This window comes from Impatiens glandulifera, chromosome 1, assembly GCF_907164915.1.
Source record: "Impatiens glandulifera chromosome 1, dImpGla2.1, whole genome shotgun sequence".
In the NCBI taxonomy this organism is placed as follows: domain Eukaryota; kingdom Viridiplantae; phylum Streptophyta; class Magnoliopsida; order Ericales; family Balsaminaceae; genus Impatiens; species Impatiens glandulifera.
The window spans coordinates 13,590,654-13,609,666 of record NC_061862.1 but is presented as its reverse complement, the minus strand read 5'-3'; the positions used below and the strand labels follow the sequence as shown (position 1 = coordinate 13,609,666).

The 19,013-nt window shown below is 31.9% G+C and overlaps 3 protein-coding genes across 4 annotated transcripts; 1 reads left to right on the top strand and 2 right to left on the bottom strand.

Moving 5' to 3' along the window:
* Positions 1-9,934: 9,934 nt before the first annotated feature.
* LOC124922457 lies at positions 9,935-12,325 on the bottom strand. The gene is made up of 2 exons (XM_047463184.1): positions 10,724-12,325; positions 9,935-10,629 (listed from the first exon to the last, which is right to left on the bottom strand). Exons 1-2 carry the CDS (start codon positions 12,040-12,042, stop codon positions 10,143-10,145), a joined length of 1,806 nt encoding a protein of 601 aa, XP_047319140.1. The 5' UTR covers positions 12,043-12,325; the 3' UTR covers positions 9,935-10,142.
* Positions 12,326-13,646: 1,321 nt separating this feature from the next.
* LOC124919561 (UPF0613 protein PB24D3.06c-like) lies at positions 13,647-15,981 on the bottom strand. The gene is made up of 9 exons (XM_047459823.1): positions 15,628-15,981; positions 15,285-15,361; positions 14,988-15,093; positions 14,816-14,908; positions 14,659-14,724; positions 14,423-14,568; positions 14,199-14,307; positions 14,053-14,117; positions 13,647-13,968 (listed from the first exon to the last, which is right to left on the bottom strand). The coding sequence occupies exons 1-9, from the start codon at positions 15,850-15,852 to the stop codon at positions 13,821-13,823; spliced, it is 1,035 nt and encodes a 344-aa protein (XP_047315779.1). The 5' UTR covers positions 15,853-15,981; the 3' UTR covers positions 13,647-13,820.
* A 1,336-nt stretch (positions 15,982-17,317) lies between these two features.
* Positions 17,318-18,166, top strand: LOC124919562 (glycine-rich RNA-binding protein 4, mitochondrial-like). Of its 2 annotated transcripts, none has more exons than XM_047459824.1 (4): positions 17,318-17,629; positions 17,703-17,771; positions 17,866-17,972; positions 18,056-18,166. In XM_047459824.1, the coding sequence occupies exons 1-4, from the start codon at positions 17,377-17,379 to the stop codon at positions 18,149-18,151; spliced, it is 525 nt and encodes a 174-aa protein (XP_047315780.1). In that variant the 5' UTR covers positions 17,318-17,376; the 3' UTR covers positions 18,152-18,166. The 2 variants fall into 2 exon arrangements, with proteins under 2 accessions (XP_047315780.1, XP_047315781.1); XM_047459825.1 differs by having other exon boundaries at positions 17,335-17,629; positions 18,046-18,166.
* The last annotated feature ends 847 nt before the right edge of the window (positions 18,167-19,013 follow it).

Genomic DNA, 19,013 nt, shown 5'->3' with positions numbered 1-19,013 from the left:
AATAATATTATATAATTAACATTCAATTTTTATATTAATATTATCTAAAAATATAATTATATCCAAATATAGTTACATCAAAATATAATTATATAGTATTTAAAGGGGATAAATGACAATTTTAAAATTTTCGTTGAATTTTTTTCTCAAATATTAGGCCTCTCCTAATTTTTTGTCGTGTGAAGAACTATAGTTACATTATTTTGTTATATTTAACACAGAGATCTGTTAAATTATTTGAACATGTCATTTTATTCATTTATTTAATAGCCATTTTTTACAATGTAATGAAATATTTAAATATCTTTCCTCTCCCATCTCTGATTCTCTCTCCAACCCACTTCCTCTTCCCTATATTCGATTCTCTCTCCATCCACAATTGCATTACCGATGCCGCCGTCTCATCTCATCAACCATATCAAGGTCACTTTCTTCTTCATTGTCCTTTTCTCTTCAACTTTGCTGCAACACTCACAATGGTTTAGCAACAACCCTCTGAAATTGTTTTGTTATTTTCTTTTTCAGACGAAACACTAACATTCCGACAAATCGGATTACGATCGTGGATGGTAAATTGTTGGATAAGGAACAGCGAGTTCTGAACCGTCCTATACATTTCTCTCAATAAAGAGTCTAATCATGTTTTTCATCTCCGCCATGACAAGGAAACTCGAACCACGTTCTTTGTCGGAATCCGTCAATCACCAATCTCATGTTAACCGGTCCATCATTAAGAAATGATGCCCGTTTGATATTTTCCACCATGGATGATTCTGAACCCATTTCAGCATCATCTCATAATGCTAATATTGTTCTTTAGCCGCATGGTTTTCCCATAAATATTTTCTGACCGCTAATCCAACATAAAATGCTATAAAAAAAATTGTCACTGTCTTAGAATTGAGAGTTGGGCTCTACATTTATAATTCAACACCCGGATGATATACAACCTCAACCATGTAATAATGATTAGTCCAACTCCTAAACGAGAATTACGCTCCTTCTTCCACCTATACTTGGTGAGTTTCACATCAAGTTCATGCGGCCTTCCTCTGTAAGCTCGATCGATCGCCGAAGAACTAACCTTGTTCTCTAAGCATAACATTTCTTCTGTAAGTAAGCATTGTAGAAGTTTTTCGGATCCATTTGCCTGCGAAGGTGATGTGATTGGGAGAAGAGAGAGAATTTGAAGACGATGAAGGGAAAGGTGAAGGTGAAGGTGAAGGTGAAGGTGAAGGTGAAGGTGAAGGTGGAGGTGAGGTGAAGGTGGAGGTGGAGGTGGAGGTGGAGGTGGAGGTGGAGGTGGAGGTGGAGGTGGAGGTGGAGGTGGAGGTGGAGGTGGAGGTGGAGGTGGAGGTGGAGGTGGAGGTGGAGGTGGAGGTGGAGGTGGAGGTGGAGGTGGAGGTGGAGGTGGAGGTGGAGGTGGAGGTGGAGGTGGAGGTGGAGGTGAAGGTGAAGGTGAAGGTGGAGTTAGAGTGGATTTGACATAACACTAATCGGATAAAAAAGTAATATTAAATAAATAAAAAATATTAAAATAACATGTCTATATTTTAATAGATTTATAGACAAAGTAACGATGTTAATAGCAAGACTTAAATATAACAAAATAATGCAATTAAAGTTCTTAAAATGACAAAAAAAATAGGAAAAACCTAAATTTAACAAAATCATTCAACTATAGTATTAAATTTGTCATTTATCCCAATACAGTATTACTAATATTTAAAAAAAAACAATACAAATCATTCAAAATAATATTATATAATTAACATTCAATTTTAATATTAATATTATCTAAAAATATAATTATATCCAAATATAGTTACATCAAAATATAATTATATAGTATTTAAAGTCATACAAAATAAATACTAGTATATCAATAAAAATAAAGAAATCTCAAGATTTTAAACAACTTCTCTTCATTCTCCGGTACCTATAAATCATTCAAATGAAAAATTATCAATTAGAAACAAATTACACTCTTTTTTAACAAGCAAGAATTAAGTAAAATATTTCCTATATTAAATAAATTGATATAAATTACATAGTCAAAAATAGCATATGATAAATTCAGGATCATGAATGTAGTCTTTTCTGTTTGTAATCTCTATTTTTGTTTTTTTAGAATGTATGATTGTGTTACGATCTACGAATAAGAAAGCGCACCCTCCTCGGTCCTATGGAACAATTGGGCCAGCTTTATGTTCTGTTTAATAATTCATCTTTTATCTTTTCTTATATTTTTTTAAAACCGAATTCTGTTATTTTGGGAAGTTGTTGTAACAAGTTCTTTAAAACTGCTTTTAAAAGACTTACATTTAACTGTGGTATATAAAAACCGTATTATTATCACATGCAATGTATACCACAGTTAAGTTGCACTATTATTATCACAAAAGAGAGAAATAATAGATGATGAAGGAACACTCATATCTTTAAATAACCATTGTAGCTAGAGAAGCTTAAGGGTAGTATTCGTAAAGCACGATATTTAGATTCTACACTAGAGCGAGAAACAACAGTTTGTTTCTTATTTCTCCATGAAATGAGAGATGTGCCAAGAAAAAACAATAACTAATAGTGGATCGACAATCAGTTGAATCCCCTATACAATCATCCAATCAGCATCAGAGTATGCTTGTAACTCTAAAGGAGACAAGTGAGCAAAATGTAGTTCATTAAATAAAGTTCCTCTAATATATCATAATATGTAAAGAACAACAAAGAAGTGAGTAGTATGAGGAGATGACATAAATTGACTCACAATATGGATAGTAAAGACAATATATGGCCGAGTGACAGTAAGATATATAACATTATCAACTAGCTGTCGATAAAGTGTTCCATCACTTAGTGAAGTACCATCAATAGTAAACAAGTGTTCCGTTGAGTCAAAAGGTGTGCTAAAAACTTTTGTGTTAGTAATATTTACATGATATATGAGATAGTTGCATACTTAGTTTGTGATAAATAATAACTAGAGTCATTGAAACATACTTTATGTCCCAATAAGTAATTTAAATGTCCAAGATCTTTCTTTTCCAACTATTGACATAAAAAATTTTGAGATCGTGAATTGCATTTTTGTCATCACCGGTAATTTAATATCATCCACATAAAGTAAAAGATATGTATAACCTTGATATGTTATGCACAAAAATAATGTTTGAACATAAGATCTAGATTTGAAACAAATATTGGCAATGATGTAACTACTCCCTAAGAGAATTTTTTTAGACCATGAAAAATTTTGCGGAGTCTACAAACTTTATTTAGCTAGAGGATAATCATACCTAGGTGGAGATTGCATGTACATTTCTTATGTTAGTTCACCATTAAGGAATGTATTTTTGACATCCGTTTGAAAAATTTGTCATCTTTTACTAGCAATTACTACAATATGATACACATCGAGGTCAATTGAGCGAAGCGACATGTGAAAACGTTTCTTCATAATCAATGTCATATTCTTGAGTGTATCCCTTAGTAACAATATGAGTTTATATCGTTCAACTGAACCATTTGCTCGTGTCTTAATTTTATAAACACATTTGCAACCAAAAAGAGACTTATGTGAAGGTAAATCAACCAACTCCCAAGTTTTGTCTTGGTAAGTGCTTGCAATTCTTTATCATTGCTTGCTACCATAAAGGGTTAGAGTTGACCTTTTGAAAAGTACGAGGTTCATAAAGAGAGAGAGACGATAGATGAATATAAATGAAAATTACGAAGACGAACAGAAGGTTGACTTATACGATTGGTACGACAAAGAGGTGGTGGTGACAAAAGAGGAGATTTTTGGATGATATGATCAGATGAAATATATGGTGGTGGTGTTAGATAAGGAGATTTTTGGATAATAGGATATGTTGAGGTATGAGATGGTGGTGGCAGATAAGGAGATTTTGAGATAATATGATCAGATGAGGTATGTGTGGGATCTTGAGAAGGAGAATATGTCGAGGTAAAAACGCGTGTGGAATTAAGTCGCATGAGTTGTTAAATGATCTTACACAAAAAAAATGTTAGGAAATAAATGTATGGTAGGATCACAATAAAATTGAGTAGAAAGTTCACTAACTCTAAATTTAGATAAAGTTGAAATTATCTTATGTTCTCAAAAGGATAAATAACAAGATATACGAAGATGTTGAAATAATGGATCCAACACATATATCCTTTGTGTTCGATTCTATAACCTAAAAAACAACATAATTGAATTCGGTGTACTCATGAGATTGTAATAGAACAAAACAAGCACATATAAAAACTTTGAGAATTTGATAATTTGGAGCTCAATTATAAAAACGTTCAAAAGGAAAGATGTTACCTATGACAGAAGAAGGAATACAATTAATAGTATAAATATCAATGAAAGTTATTTCTCCCCTAAATTTATCAAGACAAGAGGACGAGATGAGAAGGGCTCGAACAACATTAAGAATATGTTTATGTTTTTGTTTTGTCCGACTAATTTGTTGAAAAGTTTTAAAACAGGATCTTTGAATAATTGTGTCCTCTTGTGTTAGACAATCTGTGAATTTTGTGTCTTTGTATTTTATGGCATTATTAGTGCACAAAATTTTAATTTTGAAGGAAAACTGAGTCTAAATCATATTAGCAAAACAAATATAAATGGAGGACAATTTAGACCTATTATGCATCAAATAAATTCATGTATAACAAGAAAAATCATCAATAAATATCACATAATATTTCAAACCATCCATAGTTTTATGTGGTGTAAGACCCCAAATATCAAAGTGAATCATATCAAAATGTGCTAAAGATTTAGATCCAATCAAAAGTTTCAATCATAATAGAGCCTAAAGAACCACTAAAAATTAAAGAACCGAGACGATCTGTAGATGGATGACCTAATCGAGAGTGTCAAATTTGAGAAGTGATAGTTCTAACAAATGATTGTGATGGAAAAGATAGAGAAGTGCCTTCAAACAATCGTCCAACCTTACGCCATGTTCTAATATTTTGTTTGTTTTAAGATATTACACAACACAATCATTACTCGAAAAGATAAGTTAAAACCGATATCACATAGTTGTCCAATAGAGATAGGATTTAAGGAAATTTTTGTAACCAAAAATATTTCAGGTAAGAACAATATAGAAGTTTGAGTTGTACCAATAATTAGAACATTTAAAGTAGTATTATCAACATTGAACAACATGCGAAAGAATAGGTTTTCTAGTGGGTGTGAGAAAGAAGGGTTGAGAAGTCATGTAATTACAACATCTTAAATAAATAAAAAATCATGAGGTAGAAGTATTTGGTGTGATAGATAAGATTGATAAATATGTAGTACCATGATCAGATTAAAAATTGTGTATAAGTGATTGAAAGTCTTTTAAGGGAGAATTTGAAAGAAAAAAAAAAATGTTCTCTAATGAAGTATTTGTGGCAGTAGTGACGATTGAGAATGCATATTTGAAATATTTATTCATTAAGGTTGAATACTCAAAATAAATATGCTCAAAACAAGCTTCAAATAAAATATTTTTTTTTATAACAACAATGCAAATAATTTCATTAAAGCATAATAAAAAATAAAAATATAAAGAAACATACACAAACCTTAAACGGCCACAAAATTTAGAGAACTCTCCTACCATGTTGGAATGAGGGAAAAAAATTATTGTATATATTTAAGATGATAAATCTTTACCCATGAGTTACGTTAAAAATATAATAAGTATGGAATAATTTAAAATATAACATATTATTAACAATTTTTTTACAAGTTTTTTCAAAAGAAATCAATGAAAGAAAGACGGGCATTTGAAATTCCAACTTGTATGTAAATGAGTTACCATAAAATATAAGGTGTCTTGTTAAAATTCAATTTCAAAAAAGATTTTTTTTAAGCTTTTATTATTACACACTGCTATTTTTCTTAGTATAAGATTATTTTTTTATGATTTGAAACAATTTATTTAAGTTTATTTGTTTAGTATGACATTGTGGTTTAACTTTATATTTTTACGTTGATAAAATAATCTTATATGTTAAGTTCATCATTTTGTGGTCACAAAAAAAAAATCATCATCATTGTAGGACAACAATTAAACTGCAAGACATACTTACTCATAATGTCTTATTCCCAAAGATTTTGACAAAGTTAAGAGAAATTTCAAACTTTAGAAGAAGACTCATGTGATGTCAAAATTATGACCAAACTAGAAGTGTAATTTATTGATTTTAATTTTTTATATTAAAAAATCAATCTTTGTTTTTTATTTTATTCATTTATACATTTATTCTAATGAAAGAATGTCATAAATTATTTAAATAATTTAAATTCAAATAATACCTTCAACATTTATAAAAATAATGAGTTTCTATATTCAAAATAAATAGAGAAAAACTGTAAAATTGAGGTTCCTCTAGTAATTTTATTTAATGTTTTGAAAAATATTATTATTTAGAGCCAACTATTATCATTGACTTTATTTTAAGAAAACAAAAAATTATTTTTTTGTGAAAATCCAATTTAAATTTTTTAAAAGCATAAATAAAACTGTTAAGGAGAAAGAATACAAATATTAAAAATTATATATATTTTAAAATTTTTAAAAATAATATATTACAAATAATTTAATTTAAACTATTTATAAATTCAAATGGACAGATTATTTGAGAATAATAAATTATATAATTAAAATTTTATATTATAATTTGTCTAATAATTAAATTATTATAATATTATAATTTTTATAGAAGTGTTTATTTTTCTAATTATCATCTTGAATTCCAAATTTTGGAATATAAATTTGACATACTCAAAAAGAACATCGATCATCGATATCCAATATTGAATCGTTACTAAAATAATTAATAATTAACACACACAAAATATCAACTTTGATTACATTTTGAAACCTTATTCTTTCAAACTTTTCATATTGTTCTTTACCTTTACACTAGATGAGATAAACTGAATAAAGTACATAAATGAAATTTGAAACATTATTGGTCTTTGCTTGATGATATAGTGTTATGATGAAAATGATTGTAATAATTTGTATCTCAATAAAACAATTTGAGTATAATGTATTTAACAAGTAAAAAATTTATCTGTTTTATTCGAAATAAAACAAAAATTCTTCATTAAAGTTTTTGAATTTTCTGTTTAAAGCCTTAAAGCTTACATTTTAGCATCTCAAAGGTTTCCCTAAGGTTCAATGAGGGTTCTTCAATCCCTAGTAAGGTTTCAATTAACCTCTAATTCATATTTACAGTTTGAATTTAAAAATTTTATATTTCAAATTACATAAGCTTGTATATTTGTTGTTTATGGTTGAATATTAATTCTATGATCATTTGTGAACTTTCTGGATATGTTAGAGACAATCAATGAAACTATAACAGAAAAACCCAAATTTAAATTTTAAAAATCAAAAAAATGTGTTTGTTGTTCTTTGGCTAATTCTCTTAAATCATAGCTCATAAAGTATTCCAACATGATTGTAATGATGTTAGAAAACTATTTGGATCATGTTTGATCCATCCCGATCATATTTGATCAAAATCAAAATTTTCAAAAATAATTGAAATTTTAAATTCTTGATTTGATTAAAACGAATAGCTAGTGGTCTTGGTACCAATCAAGTATATGAAATATAAGAAAGCTATTGGATAACTCATTTCTCCTCAAAACAACTTTAAAATCAAAAATCGAAATTTTGATCACAAATTGTTTTGAACGATTTGATCATCATCTAGGTTGATTGATACCTTGAGATGATGATCAACATGTTTCTAGTAGCTTTGTGAAGCTATCTAAACCCTTGGATCAAAGAATCCAAGCTAAAAAACGAATTTAAAAAAAATAAACTTTTGTGCTCTTGAGGACCGAGGCTTGTTAGCCTAGGACCGAGAGATCCGACCAAGGATCTTCGGTCCGGACCGAAACCTAGGACCGAGGATTTTAATAGGACCGAAAGGTCCGACCGATGTTCTTAAGTTAGGACTAAGAGGTCCAACCGATGTTCTTGAGTTAGGACTGAGAGGTCCGACCGTAAATTTTAATCTAGGACCGAAAGGTTCGACCTATGACCAAGGATCCCCGGACCTAAGACCGATGAACTTAGCCTAGAGTTAACCTATGACCGGTAGGTTTATACACCCAGACCGATAAACTTAGCCTAGAGCTAACTTATGACCGTTGGGTTTATACACCTAGACCGATAAACTTAACACAAGGCTAACACGTTTGTATTCATTTAAAGTCACATTAAATTTTAATAAAAAAACATTTCATTTTAATATTATTATAAGCGGGTATTGGATATCGAGTATCGGGTTTGAGTTCCGTACACTCCTCATTCTGGACATCGTACCCGATTTGATACTTTCTCCCCTCCCTCATTTCCGATCCCGAACTGGGTAATCAAGTACCCATGGAAATTGGGTATAGGGTATCCATTGTTATCTCTAATTGTAGTCGTCTGATGCGTATTATTCATAATGTTATTATTATGTCGCACTTTGAGATTCGTTTCGGAAAACTGATAGAGTTGATCGAGGAGTTAAATCATTTTTAACGAAAACTTACTAACTTTATAATCCATTGGTGGAGGATGGACTCCGTTGACTTGTTAATGGTCGATCGATCGTCATTGAGAAATTGCAGGTTAAAAGTTGCATTTCTGATGTTGTGGATGTGAATAGACAACCGTATGAAACAGAGCATGTCAATAGGATGTCTGAACTATGTTAAACTCATAATGGTATCTGGATTCATTTGTTTTGAATGTCTACATTGTTATGGAACTCTAGTCTTCTTCGCAAAGTAGGGGATGATCTTGGTGGGTTCATTGAGTGTAATGAGAGTTATCAAAGCGGAAACGATGAAGGATAGTTTTGAATTCCTGTAGTCCCTCTTGAGTCAAACTCAAATTGTCCTTCTAGTGGATGTTATCACTTCGGTCATTTAGGCTTCATAATTTCCTTTTATATTTTTTTAAACTCATCTCATCAAGATATGACTCTTTTTGTTACTCTGTTTATTTATTAAGTTATTTTTTATAAATTAATATTTGATTAGTTTATGAAAATATATTTAATATTCTCTCAAAATTTGATAAATCTGTTATTTTTTTTTCCTTAAAAAATTTGGAATTATATCTAAACTATTCATATTCATGAAATTCTTAACTTTCATTTGGTAATGATTCAATGTATTTTGTGATAATGTAATTTTCATTTCAGAGGTGAGATAAATTAAAATTTTAGTTGGATAATATATATAATATTGATTTTGGGTTGTGTCTGATCTGTAGAGTCGTGTCTGTGACTGTCACAGAACAAATTCCATACTTCGATGTCGGCTGGTCCCATATCCATCATATAGCTACATTTAAAAATGTTGGTATAATAAAAATATAAATTAAATTTCAATTGTGTAATTAATTTAAAGTGGATAAAAATAAATAAAATAAGATATTTTATTATCTTCAAATTCAAAAATGAAACAGAAACAATTTGTTATATATAAATTCACATCTAAATCAATAAATAAAATTGGTAAGCAAAATAAAATTGGTAACTACCGACAATTTTAATTGTAATTTTTTTAAAAAAATATTAAATATTTTGTTAATGAAAGAATAATAATATCTTAAAATTCTAGATAAGACTTATTGGAATTATTTAAAATAATTCATGACAAGTCTATTCATACATATCCTTATCTTTAATTATTTTATCAAGATAATCAGAAAATTTATTTTTCAAAATTTTAAAAAATAAAATTATTTTCATTTAGTATGAAAAATGAGATTGAAATAAATGATTTTTTTTTAAAAAAAAAAAGACTTTTGCATAAATATTTTTTTATAACAAATAAGTATTTGTAAAAAAAATTTAATAACATATAAGTAACAAAACCACATTTAAAAATAAATATATCTGTAATATATTCTTTACCATTATATTCACAGAAGACACAACCATTGTATTAACATACAAATAATTGAATAATATATCTCACATTCTCTCTCGACCATGAAATAATTTTAAATAAAATGTCTTTTTCAATCCATCCAGCTGTGCCAACCCAACAAAAATTGTCTGTCCAATTCAATCACTCACCGGCGCACACTAGCACCACCGCCCAACTAATGTGCGCACATTACATTCAATAGCACGTGACACAACATTAGGTCGACAAAATACTGATGTCCAATTATCCCATCCCGCCACCGCATGTTCGCCGGAGCTCGGCCGTAATGTACGCCGTCGTTACAACGGTTATCATAATGCCAAGGATAAGTCATATCAAAGTGATCCACCACCATATCCACCACCTTCATCCGCCTCAACTCCGCCAGAAATACGCCGTTAAACGCCTCCATCTTCGCCGGATTGTATTGCAGACCGCGGGCATACCCGCCGGTCGCCACCGTGCTCCGGTAGATGATTTTGGGTGGGTTTAATCCCCTTTGCCGAATTGAATCAATCACCCCTGCCCAAAACTCTGCCGCGTATCCAGCCCCGCCGATGAACCACCGGAGATTTTTCCAGTAGACGCCGTCGTGGAGACCGGAGTTTATCACTAAAATGTCTGGGACTGTCTTGCCGGAGAAATACTCTTTCAATTGGTTTCTGCAAATGGATTGATTATTATTATTATTATTATTATTATATACCCAACAACAATCAAATTCGAAAAATGAATTCTTTATTTCTATTTCCATACCGGTATTGTTCATTCTTTAGGGATTCAAGACCGAGATAGTTGTTCCAGTAGTCATGATGGCCGTTGAATATGTTGGTTATTCTGACCGATTGTGAATGATTCTTGGGATTTACGATGTTCATATCGAATTTTCGACTGACATTCTTGATTTCGTTGACGTCGAGGATGAAATTCAGCATGTTTCTTAGTGTATCACAGTGATTAGAATCTCCCCAGAAGAACAACCATCGTCCGGAAAGACATTCCCAGGCGGATTCGCCGGAGAAGATACGGAAAGAACAATGTGTAGAATATGTCCATCCGTTACTTTCCAGTTTATCAAGAGCGCCGGAGCACCATTGATTCCGGCAAGGTAAATCTTTGTCTAGACACCGATACCGACCGGCAGAGTCTACCTGACACTTATCATTTTTAGCCAGCCTTGTCCATCGACCCGACCAAACATCCCGACTGAAATCATTGCCGGTGCAGGTTTCAATCTTGGGTAACTCAACCGGAGATTTGTTAAATTTGATAGGTATTGTGCGTAATTTTCTATCAAAAATGAATCTATGGGGAGCAAATCTAAGGCCTTCGAAGTGTCGGTAAAGTAAGATGATAGTGAGATTATAATCACCGGGAAACTCATTATGAACTTGTAGAGAAAAAGAGTATGTTCCGTTGCCGTAGTCTTTAAACGGCGGCCGTGATTTCCATGATTCGCCGGAGAGATCTATTTCGAAATAATCGCCGCCCAAACAGACAGGAACACCGTTATCATCCAAAGTTTGAAAAAAATATTCATGGGTTTCATCAGTCGACAGTTGGAATACTCTGTCGACAACATCTAATCCAGGAATCGAAATCTGTACGGATCGAGCATCTCTACAAGGAACACCACCTGGTTGTAACCATCTATTGAGAATAAAGGAAGAGTAATTGGTTTCAAGCTCAGCTGAAACCCAATCAAGAATAGGTAAAGAAGAATCATTGATTATTAGGGTTTCATGATATCCATCTGAAACGTTCAGATTATCTTGAGATGATGATAAAACAGGAAGAACAGATTCAATCTCAATCTCGTGCTTGAAAACTACTTCTGTTGTTGTCTGATTATCATCATCGAAGGACGAATTGGGTGTGAGTTGAAGAAAATCTTTATGAAGATTATTGAAACCCAATCCATCAAATCCCCAAAAGAAGAAAATTCCACAAAATGCAGAGAATGTGAGGATCTTAAACAGAAAAAGAATCATAGAGTAGGATCTGGAAACCCATGAATACGGCAACAAGTGGTTTACAGGTTTCTCCGGCATCTGAAATAGAGAAGTGCCAAACATACACGACACAACAAGATCTTCAAAAGACCAAACTAGAGAATTACTGTTGCCCCAAAAAATCTGCCGACATAAAAGCACATTCCTGGAAAATCTCTTTTCTCTCTTTCTTCTCCAAATTTAAGATTTTTTTGAAAACAAAATTAAATCTTTCTTGAAACCCTCTTTTCTATCACAGGAGATATTGATAGATAGATTGAGGGTTTTGTATAAAGATTAATACATGCAATGGAGTTCCTGGAGATTTCAAGAGATAGAGAGAGAGAAAAAAAAAACAATAAAGAAGAAGAGTAACGACAATAAAATGTGTTTCCAATAATACCCTTGATAAACGCTTGGAATTTATATGATGAATTTATGAAAAGGGGAAGGGAGACCGTTTAGATTTTGCGGTAATAAATGAATGGCAGTGGTTCACGGGCATTGGGTGGTGAGGGTATTTATGTCATTACACAGGTCAATTCATGGTTTAGAGTCTTGTGCCAGCTCAAATTCTTGTTTACACATGATGGGATTATGGGTTGATAGTGCTTTTTAATTTCTTATTTATTTATTTTAATAATCATTTGGACAAAATGTGCATTGTTTTAGCTTAGCCTATAGGAATATTTTGACCATTTGATATTAATAAGTGGAATATATATTACTTTATTTGGTATGTAAAATTTGGAATGTGATCTCATTTAATTCAAAACATGTTCTATTAGATTAATTTTTGCCTAATGATTTCACTCAAATATATGTTTTTACCATCTAAAGAAATACAAATTTCTATTTGTGACTGAGATTAAAGACTTGTAACATCTGATTTTCTAATATTTACAATTTGGGATCACTTGTACTTTGGGGATAATTTTATACATAAATAAGAGGTTTCTAAATATGTCCATACTCTTCACTATTTCTTCTTTCTTAAGCTGGTTCAATTATTTGTTTCTCAAAATTGTGATTTCTTTATTGATATAATTTTGAGTTATTTTTACTAAAAATACCTATTTTAAAATATGCAATATCAATTAAGGAAAGACTTAGCTCTTAATTAATTATTAATACAACATCAATAAGATTTATTTCGGTTTGAGTATTCACATCTACGTTAGTTATTTGTAACCCAATAATGTCCAAAAATAATATTCTACTTCAAGTTATTCATATATCTCCATAAACACATGATTCAAATTCTCAAATATATATATATATAATAATAATAATTAAATTTTAAAGTGTTCAGAGTGTTCAGATTATCGGGTTGAGAGTTATGGGTAACCTCACCATATAAGTTTAACATTTTAACAAACTATACTAATATAACCTCACCATATAAGTTTAACATTTTAAAATCAACTTAACATTTCTAATAACATAATTTAAATAATTAAACTAATAATATTTTAAATTTGTTTATATAATTTATTAACGAAATGAATCGATAATAAGTAAGGATAAAATTGTTATTTTGTTTTTAACTGTATAAATGTACGAAAAACTCGCTAGTGATTCTTAATACTGATTATAATCAACCACACCCTTATACTAAATGATATTGAATTTCAGCCAATTTGATGTTTTTTCAGTGATTCAATCCATCGAATCATGAAGATGGTCTGTACAGACAAAAAACTCCTATATATAAAAATCCAATATCAAGAAAGACACCAATTCAAAACTACAAACCATTTAAAACAATTGCAGGAAATTAAAGAATTCATGTCTTTAAAAGTAAATAAACGCATCAAAAGAATATGAATTCGAGATGGTACAACAAACTTAAGATCGATTAACTAGCTCCACGGGTCATCCCACCCTTTAGGACCTTCTCTTTTAACAAAATCTATTGTAGCTTGAACAGCCTCTTGGACTCTATTAGACAATGAATGGTTTCCATGTTCAATCTCCACTTTTTCCGCCCCTCCCAATGCTCTGCACAATCTGCAGCAAGACCCGATCATTATATTAAATCATCTTAGCAACCAAACATATTCAGATCTTTCTCACAAACACACACACACTTGCCTGTCGACTAATGCCTTCTTGTCGACATACTCAGGTATATACTCATCAGCCATGGAAAAGATGACCTGTGAAGATTACCATTAATTTCTTCCTGTCATTAAAATCACCATTCATGGAAAAAGTAGACCTTAAACAAAACTACAAACCTGGCAGGGTGTATTGGACATGTGCCCAAGCCTCATTCTCAGTTGATCATCACTAAGATCGGAACTAAACATGTCGTCATCCCCATTATACGCACATAAAGAGTGATATCTGCAACAACATGCCCCATTTATTTGTTTCCATCATCAAAATCATCAATAATGAACAAATAATCTACCCTCCTCTGCTTATAGAAATATTTGTCAAGTAAAAGTATAGCTCTGACCTATCTGCAGTTAATGGAGCCACTGGATCTGCTTCTCTAGGCATGAATTCCAAACCTCTGTCTTCACTTATCATTTTTGAAGCTAGATCAATCATAGAAGCTGTTTCAGGAAGTGTAGCTCTATATTCACGATCACTAACTGGAGCCTATTCATTATTATTATTATTCCAATTCACATTATATTAGTGCAGCTGCTAATTTAGATATGAAATCTATGACTATTAAAGATATATGACCTGCAAGATAGCTGCTCGGACAGCTCTGGAGCAAGCTGCATTTGTGCGCAAGTAATAAACGATATCCTTGAATGTAGAGTTAGATATTAAACCAGAATGTAACAATAGATAGTAGTTTCAAGCAAAACAATACAATTCAAAATGAAACTAGTCACACCTGACAGCCGGTGCTATGCCCAAGAAGCACAACACCTTCAGATTCTTCCTTGTTTATCAAATAACTGATTAATTGATCTAGTTCCATTGCGTCCTGTACTATGCATTCAAGATGGTATTTAGCGCATTGACAAAAATGTTTTTTTTTTTTTGCAGAAAACTACAAAACTTACTTGTTTCAAGCTAGAAGTGCCATATCCACTATAAGAAGATGTCATCAGAAACTGCACCAGTGACCATTTCTCTTTATCCAAAGCAATAGCTAAAGGTTCTAAGTAACTGCCAATAAAATTAAATAATTTTAATAGATCATGCCATTACAATAGAGTAAACAACAAATTACCACATACAAATGTAATTGTTTACATTAAATTCAATTAGGAAATTGTTCCCTTAGTTCAGTTATCGAAGTTTATTCAATTCATGTTAACAACCAAGAAGACATTTAATCAATTTTCATTTCCACATACTCTGTAGCCAAGAACCCATCTGTTAGACCCCCAATAAAGATGACCTGCTGTTTGTAATCTCCCGTTTTAAACGCGATCTGCAGAGAAAGCAAAACCATATAATCTTGATGGAGGATTGGTTAGATTCACAGCTGAAGAATCAGGTGATAGTATTATTCATTCTACCCAATTATGAAACCCTAGCTGTTAGGCAAGTTACAAAACAAAGTCAAATCTGCCAAATTTCCTCTTTCGATCCAATCAAGCTCTAATTACTAATCAGAATAGCCCTAAGATTTTCATAACCCTTAATCCAATTTGATACAAGATGAACAAAAACGAAACAAATATGATATTTTCAGACCTGGATTGGTTTAGGGCCATACTTGAACATCACTCCACGAAACTGTTTCTTCCGATTGACTGGTCCAACGCCGTCGCTAGCAGCGTTTGCGTTTGCAGATAATTTAACGACTGTTGACTTGTCCCCGCGGCCTCGAACGATGCCGGAGAACCATGAAGTAGTCGAACTTGCCGGAACAGGGGAGGATGAAGAAGCCGACGACGTTACGACGGAGGAGAGATCCATACTTTAAGGGTTTCTTCTACTTCGTCTATCTTGATTCAAACAAGATCCATAAGAACAGACTATGAAGCTGGAATCGAAAAATGTAAGCGCTTGAATGGTGAATCTTCTAAGTTCTTCAAGATTTCAATTTTAAGACATTAATGGTTTACAAATTGTTAACTGTTTGATTTTGACAATAATCATTTTTTATAATTTAATTTGGATAGAATTTTGTAAAATGCAATTTCTTACCATAATAATAATATTTTTATTTAATTACTTTTAACTTGTAAAAATTCAATTCTAAAAATAAATGAGATTGAATTTTTAATTTAAGCTAAACAAGTATAGCATTAGAGGATTAAAATAAGTTAGGTCAAATTTAGGGATGGACAAATCAAAGCTATTTATTTATTAGTATGAAAAACTTTGAAAATACTAATAATATAATAATTAATTAAGTATGATCATTAAAAAAGGTAATTTGAAATTAAAAAAACACAATTACTGTTAAATTTAAGAAGGAGCTTAACAAAACAACAAACTCAATTCAATTAAACCATGGAACCAAAAGCTGCAAAAATTTATTTATTTATTTTTTTCTAATTTGAATAAGTTAGTTTAATCCTTAAAGTTATGTTCATCTTTAATTTAAAGTGTTTTTGAACAAATTTAAGAATAAATAAGTAAATAGAATATTTAAAAGTAAAAAAAATCTTAATAATAAATTAACTATAAACAAAAAAGGTCAACAACGAGATAAGAACATATATCTTATAAATAAAACCATATTATAATTAACTAATTAAGCACGTTCTTTAATCCATCCTTGATTAATAATTTTAAAATGTGTTTGAGTGAGTTTTACATTTAAATTTTTACTTATATGACAAAATAATATAATTTAAAAAAAAGTTGAATTTTTAATAAATTTCAATGAAAATTTAATTAAACGAGTATAATAAAACTTGCGAAAATGATAACTTACTCCAACTCTAATTCATTCCATTGGAGTCTCACGATAGCGGTCGCGTCTCGCGACGACACACTCACACACTCGACGAATACGGAACCCTAAATCGTTGGAGTCTCACGATGGCAGTCGCGTCTCGCAACGGCACGCTCGACGAATAAGGAACCCTAATTTGTTGGAGTCTCACGATGATGGTCGCATATCACGACGGCACGCTCTTCACGCAACGACACACTCGACGAATTATGATTTCGTCGTTTCACATGACACGATAAGAGTATTTTCGTCCGAAAAATTTTCGTCGTTTCACATGACACGATAAGAGTATTTTCGTCCGAAAAATCTACTGTGGTCATTTATGCAATTTTTATTAGAAGAGCATATCATTTTCCCAATTAAGTCAATTATTAGAATTATTTCATCAAATTTTTCATTCCAATAGTCTAAACAAAATTCCAATCTCATATCCCTTAAAAGGGTAGAGGGGTATACTGGTAATTACATTTTGCTCACTTGAGCGGATTAAACGGGTTTGCCCTTCCCTGTTCTAGAGAAACTAGGGTTTCTGTAAAATGTCTCTGTTCTGGTCGGAGCCAAGCTTCACCACCGTTGATGTTCGCCGGAACTTTGGCACTATTCCACGATTGTTCAGTCAAATCCCGACGTCTTTAATTCCTCCTCAAAGATGCACAATATCCTTGCGACGAGCCAGCAACCTCTTTCCCGCTCAATCCCAGAGGAGATTATACTGTAACACGATGAACTCCGTTTCCTCATCAATGGAGGAGACCAACAGCTTTTCATCCACTGCAATATTCGTAAAAGGTACACGTTTCTTAAGAGATCCGATTATTAGCTTATTCTGATTGCCTCTGCCTCTGTCTCAAATCGTTTGTAGGATTGCCGCAATCAACATCCGAAGGAACATTAAGAAGTGCGTTTTCGAAGTTTGGGGAAGTCAGTCGAGGTATTTTGCATCTGAACTCTGAAGAAGAGTCTGATTTGGGTTGGATGCAATGAAATCAATGAATGAATGAATCCATGTGTTGTTGAATTTGCAGTGAAAATGATAAGATACGAGAAAAGCAAAGGAAGTGCAGGGTTTGCTTATGTTTGGTTTGTGAATGGAGAGTGTGCTGAGAATGCGGTCGTGGAGATGAACGGGAAGGTATTGTTTAGTTTAAGGATGGATGGATGGATGTTTGTTAATAATAATAATAATAATAATAATAATGTATCAGTTTTTTGAAGGGAGATTCATTCTGGTGGAGATGGCTAAACCTGGTTCCTGCAAGATACGTAAAGATGGAACACCCTACAAGTTCTGAATTTTGCTTCATTTCTTGAGTTTTCATAAATTAAGCTGACAGTTTTTTTATCTTGTCTTTTATATTTAAAATATTTTAATATTTTTATTCATAAATTAAATAATTTAACCTATATATTAATGTACTTTGTTAGCAATGGGAAATCTATGTCCATATTATTTTGTTATTTTGTGATATAATTTGGTTATGGTGGAATTGGGTACATTGTCCTTTCACGGGAAATTTGATGAAATGGCCCCCATAATAGGGGAAATTCCAAAAAGGGCCCCCGCCTACTAAAGTTGGCAAAAAGGGCCCTTTTGCCCTGCGAAATGTCTGAAATACCCCTTCGGCGCCAGTTTTTACGCTCATAGACGCGAATTACCAATCACGCGATTTAATCTAAATCGCGTGAGTTCATCACCGCGATTCATCGTCCAACATCATCGACTTTCCACTCTATTCGACATCATCGTCTTTTTCCGCCGTCTATTCGACATATTCCGGTGAGTTTAGGGCTTTCAGTGTTAGGGTTAGGGTTTAGAAGTGTATTATGCCGTCTATATTGATTTATATTGATGTATTTAGGGTTTAGGGTTTGGTTCTGGTTTCGTTTATGTGTGTAAATGCTTTTAGTGTGTATATGACGAGTATTGTATCAATGTTCTTATTCTACATGCATGCATTTCACGCTTATTCATTCATTTCTCGTTTAAGAAATGGCATTTCCGTGTTTGTTATGTTCTTGTGAAGAAATGGTATTTCTGTGTTTTCTTTGACTGTGTAGGCTTAGGGTTTATCTGTTTTGTTGCTTTACTGCTTAATTTTCGTCTGTTCTTATTCTGCTTTACTGCTTTACGTTTAATAGAATGCCAATGAGACAGGATGAGTTGTTGATCTAA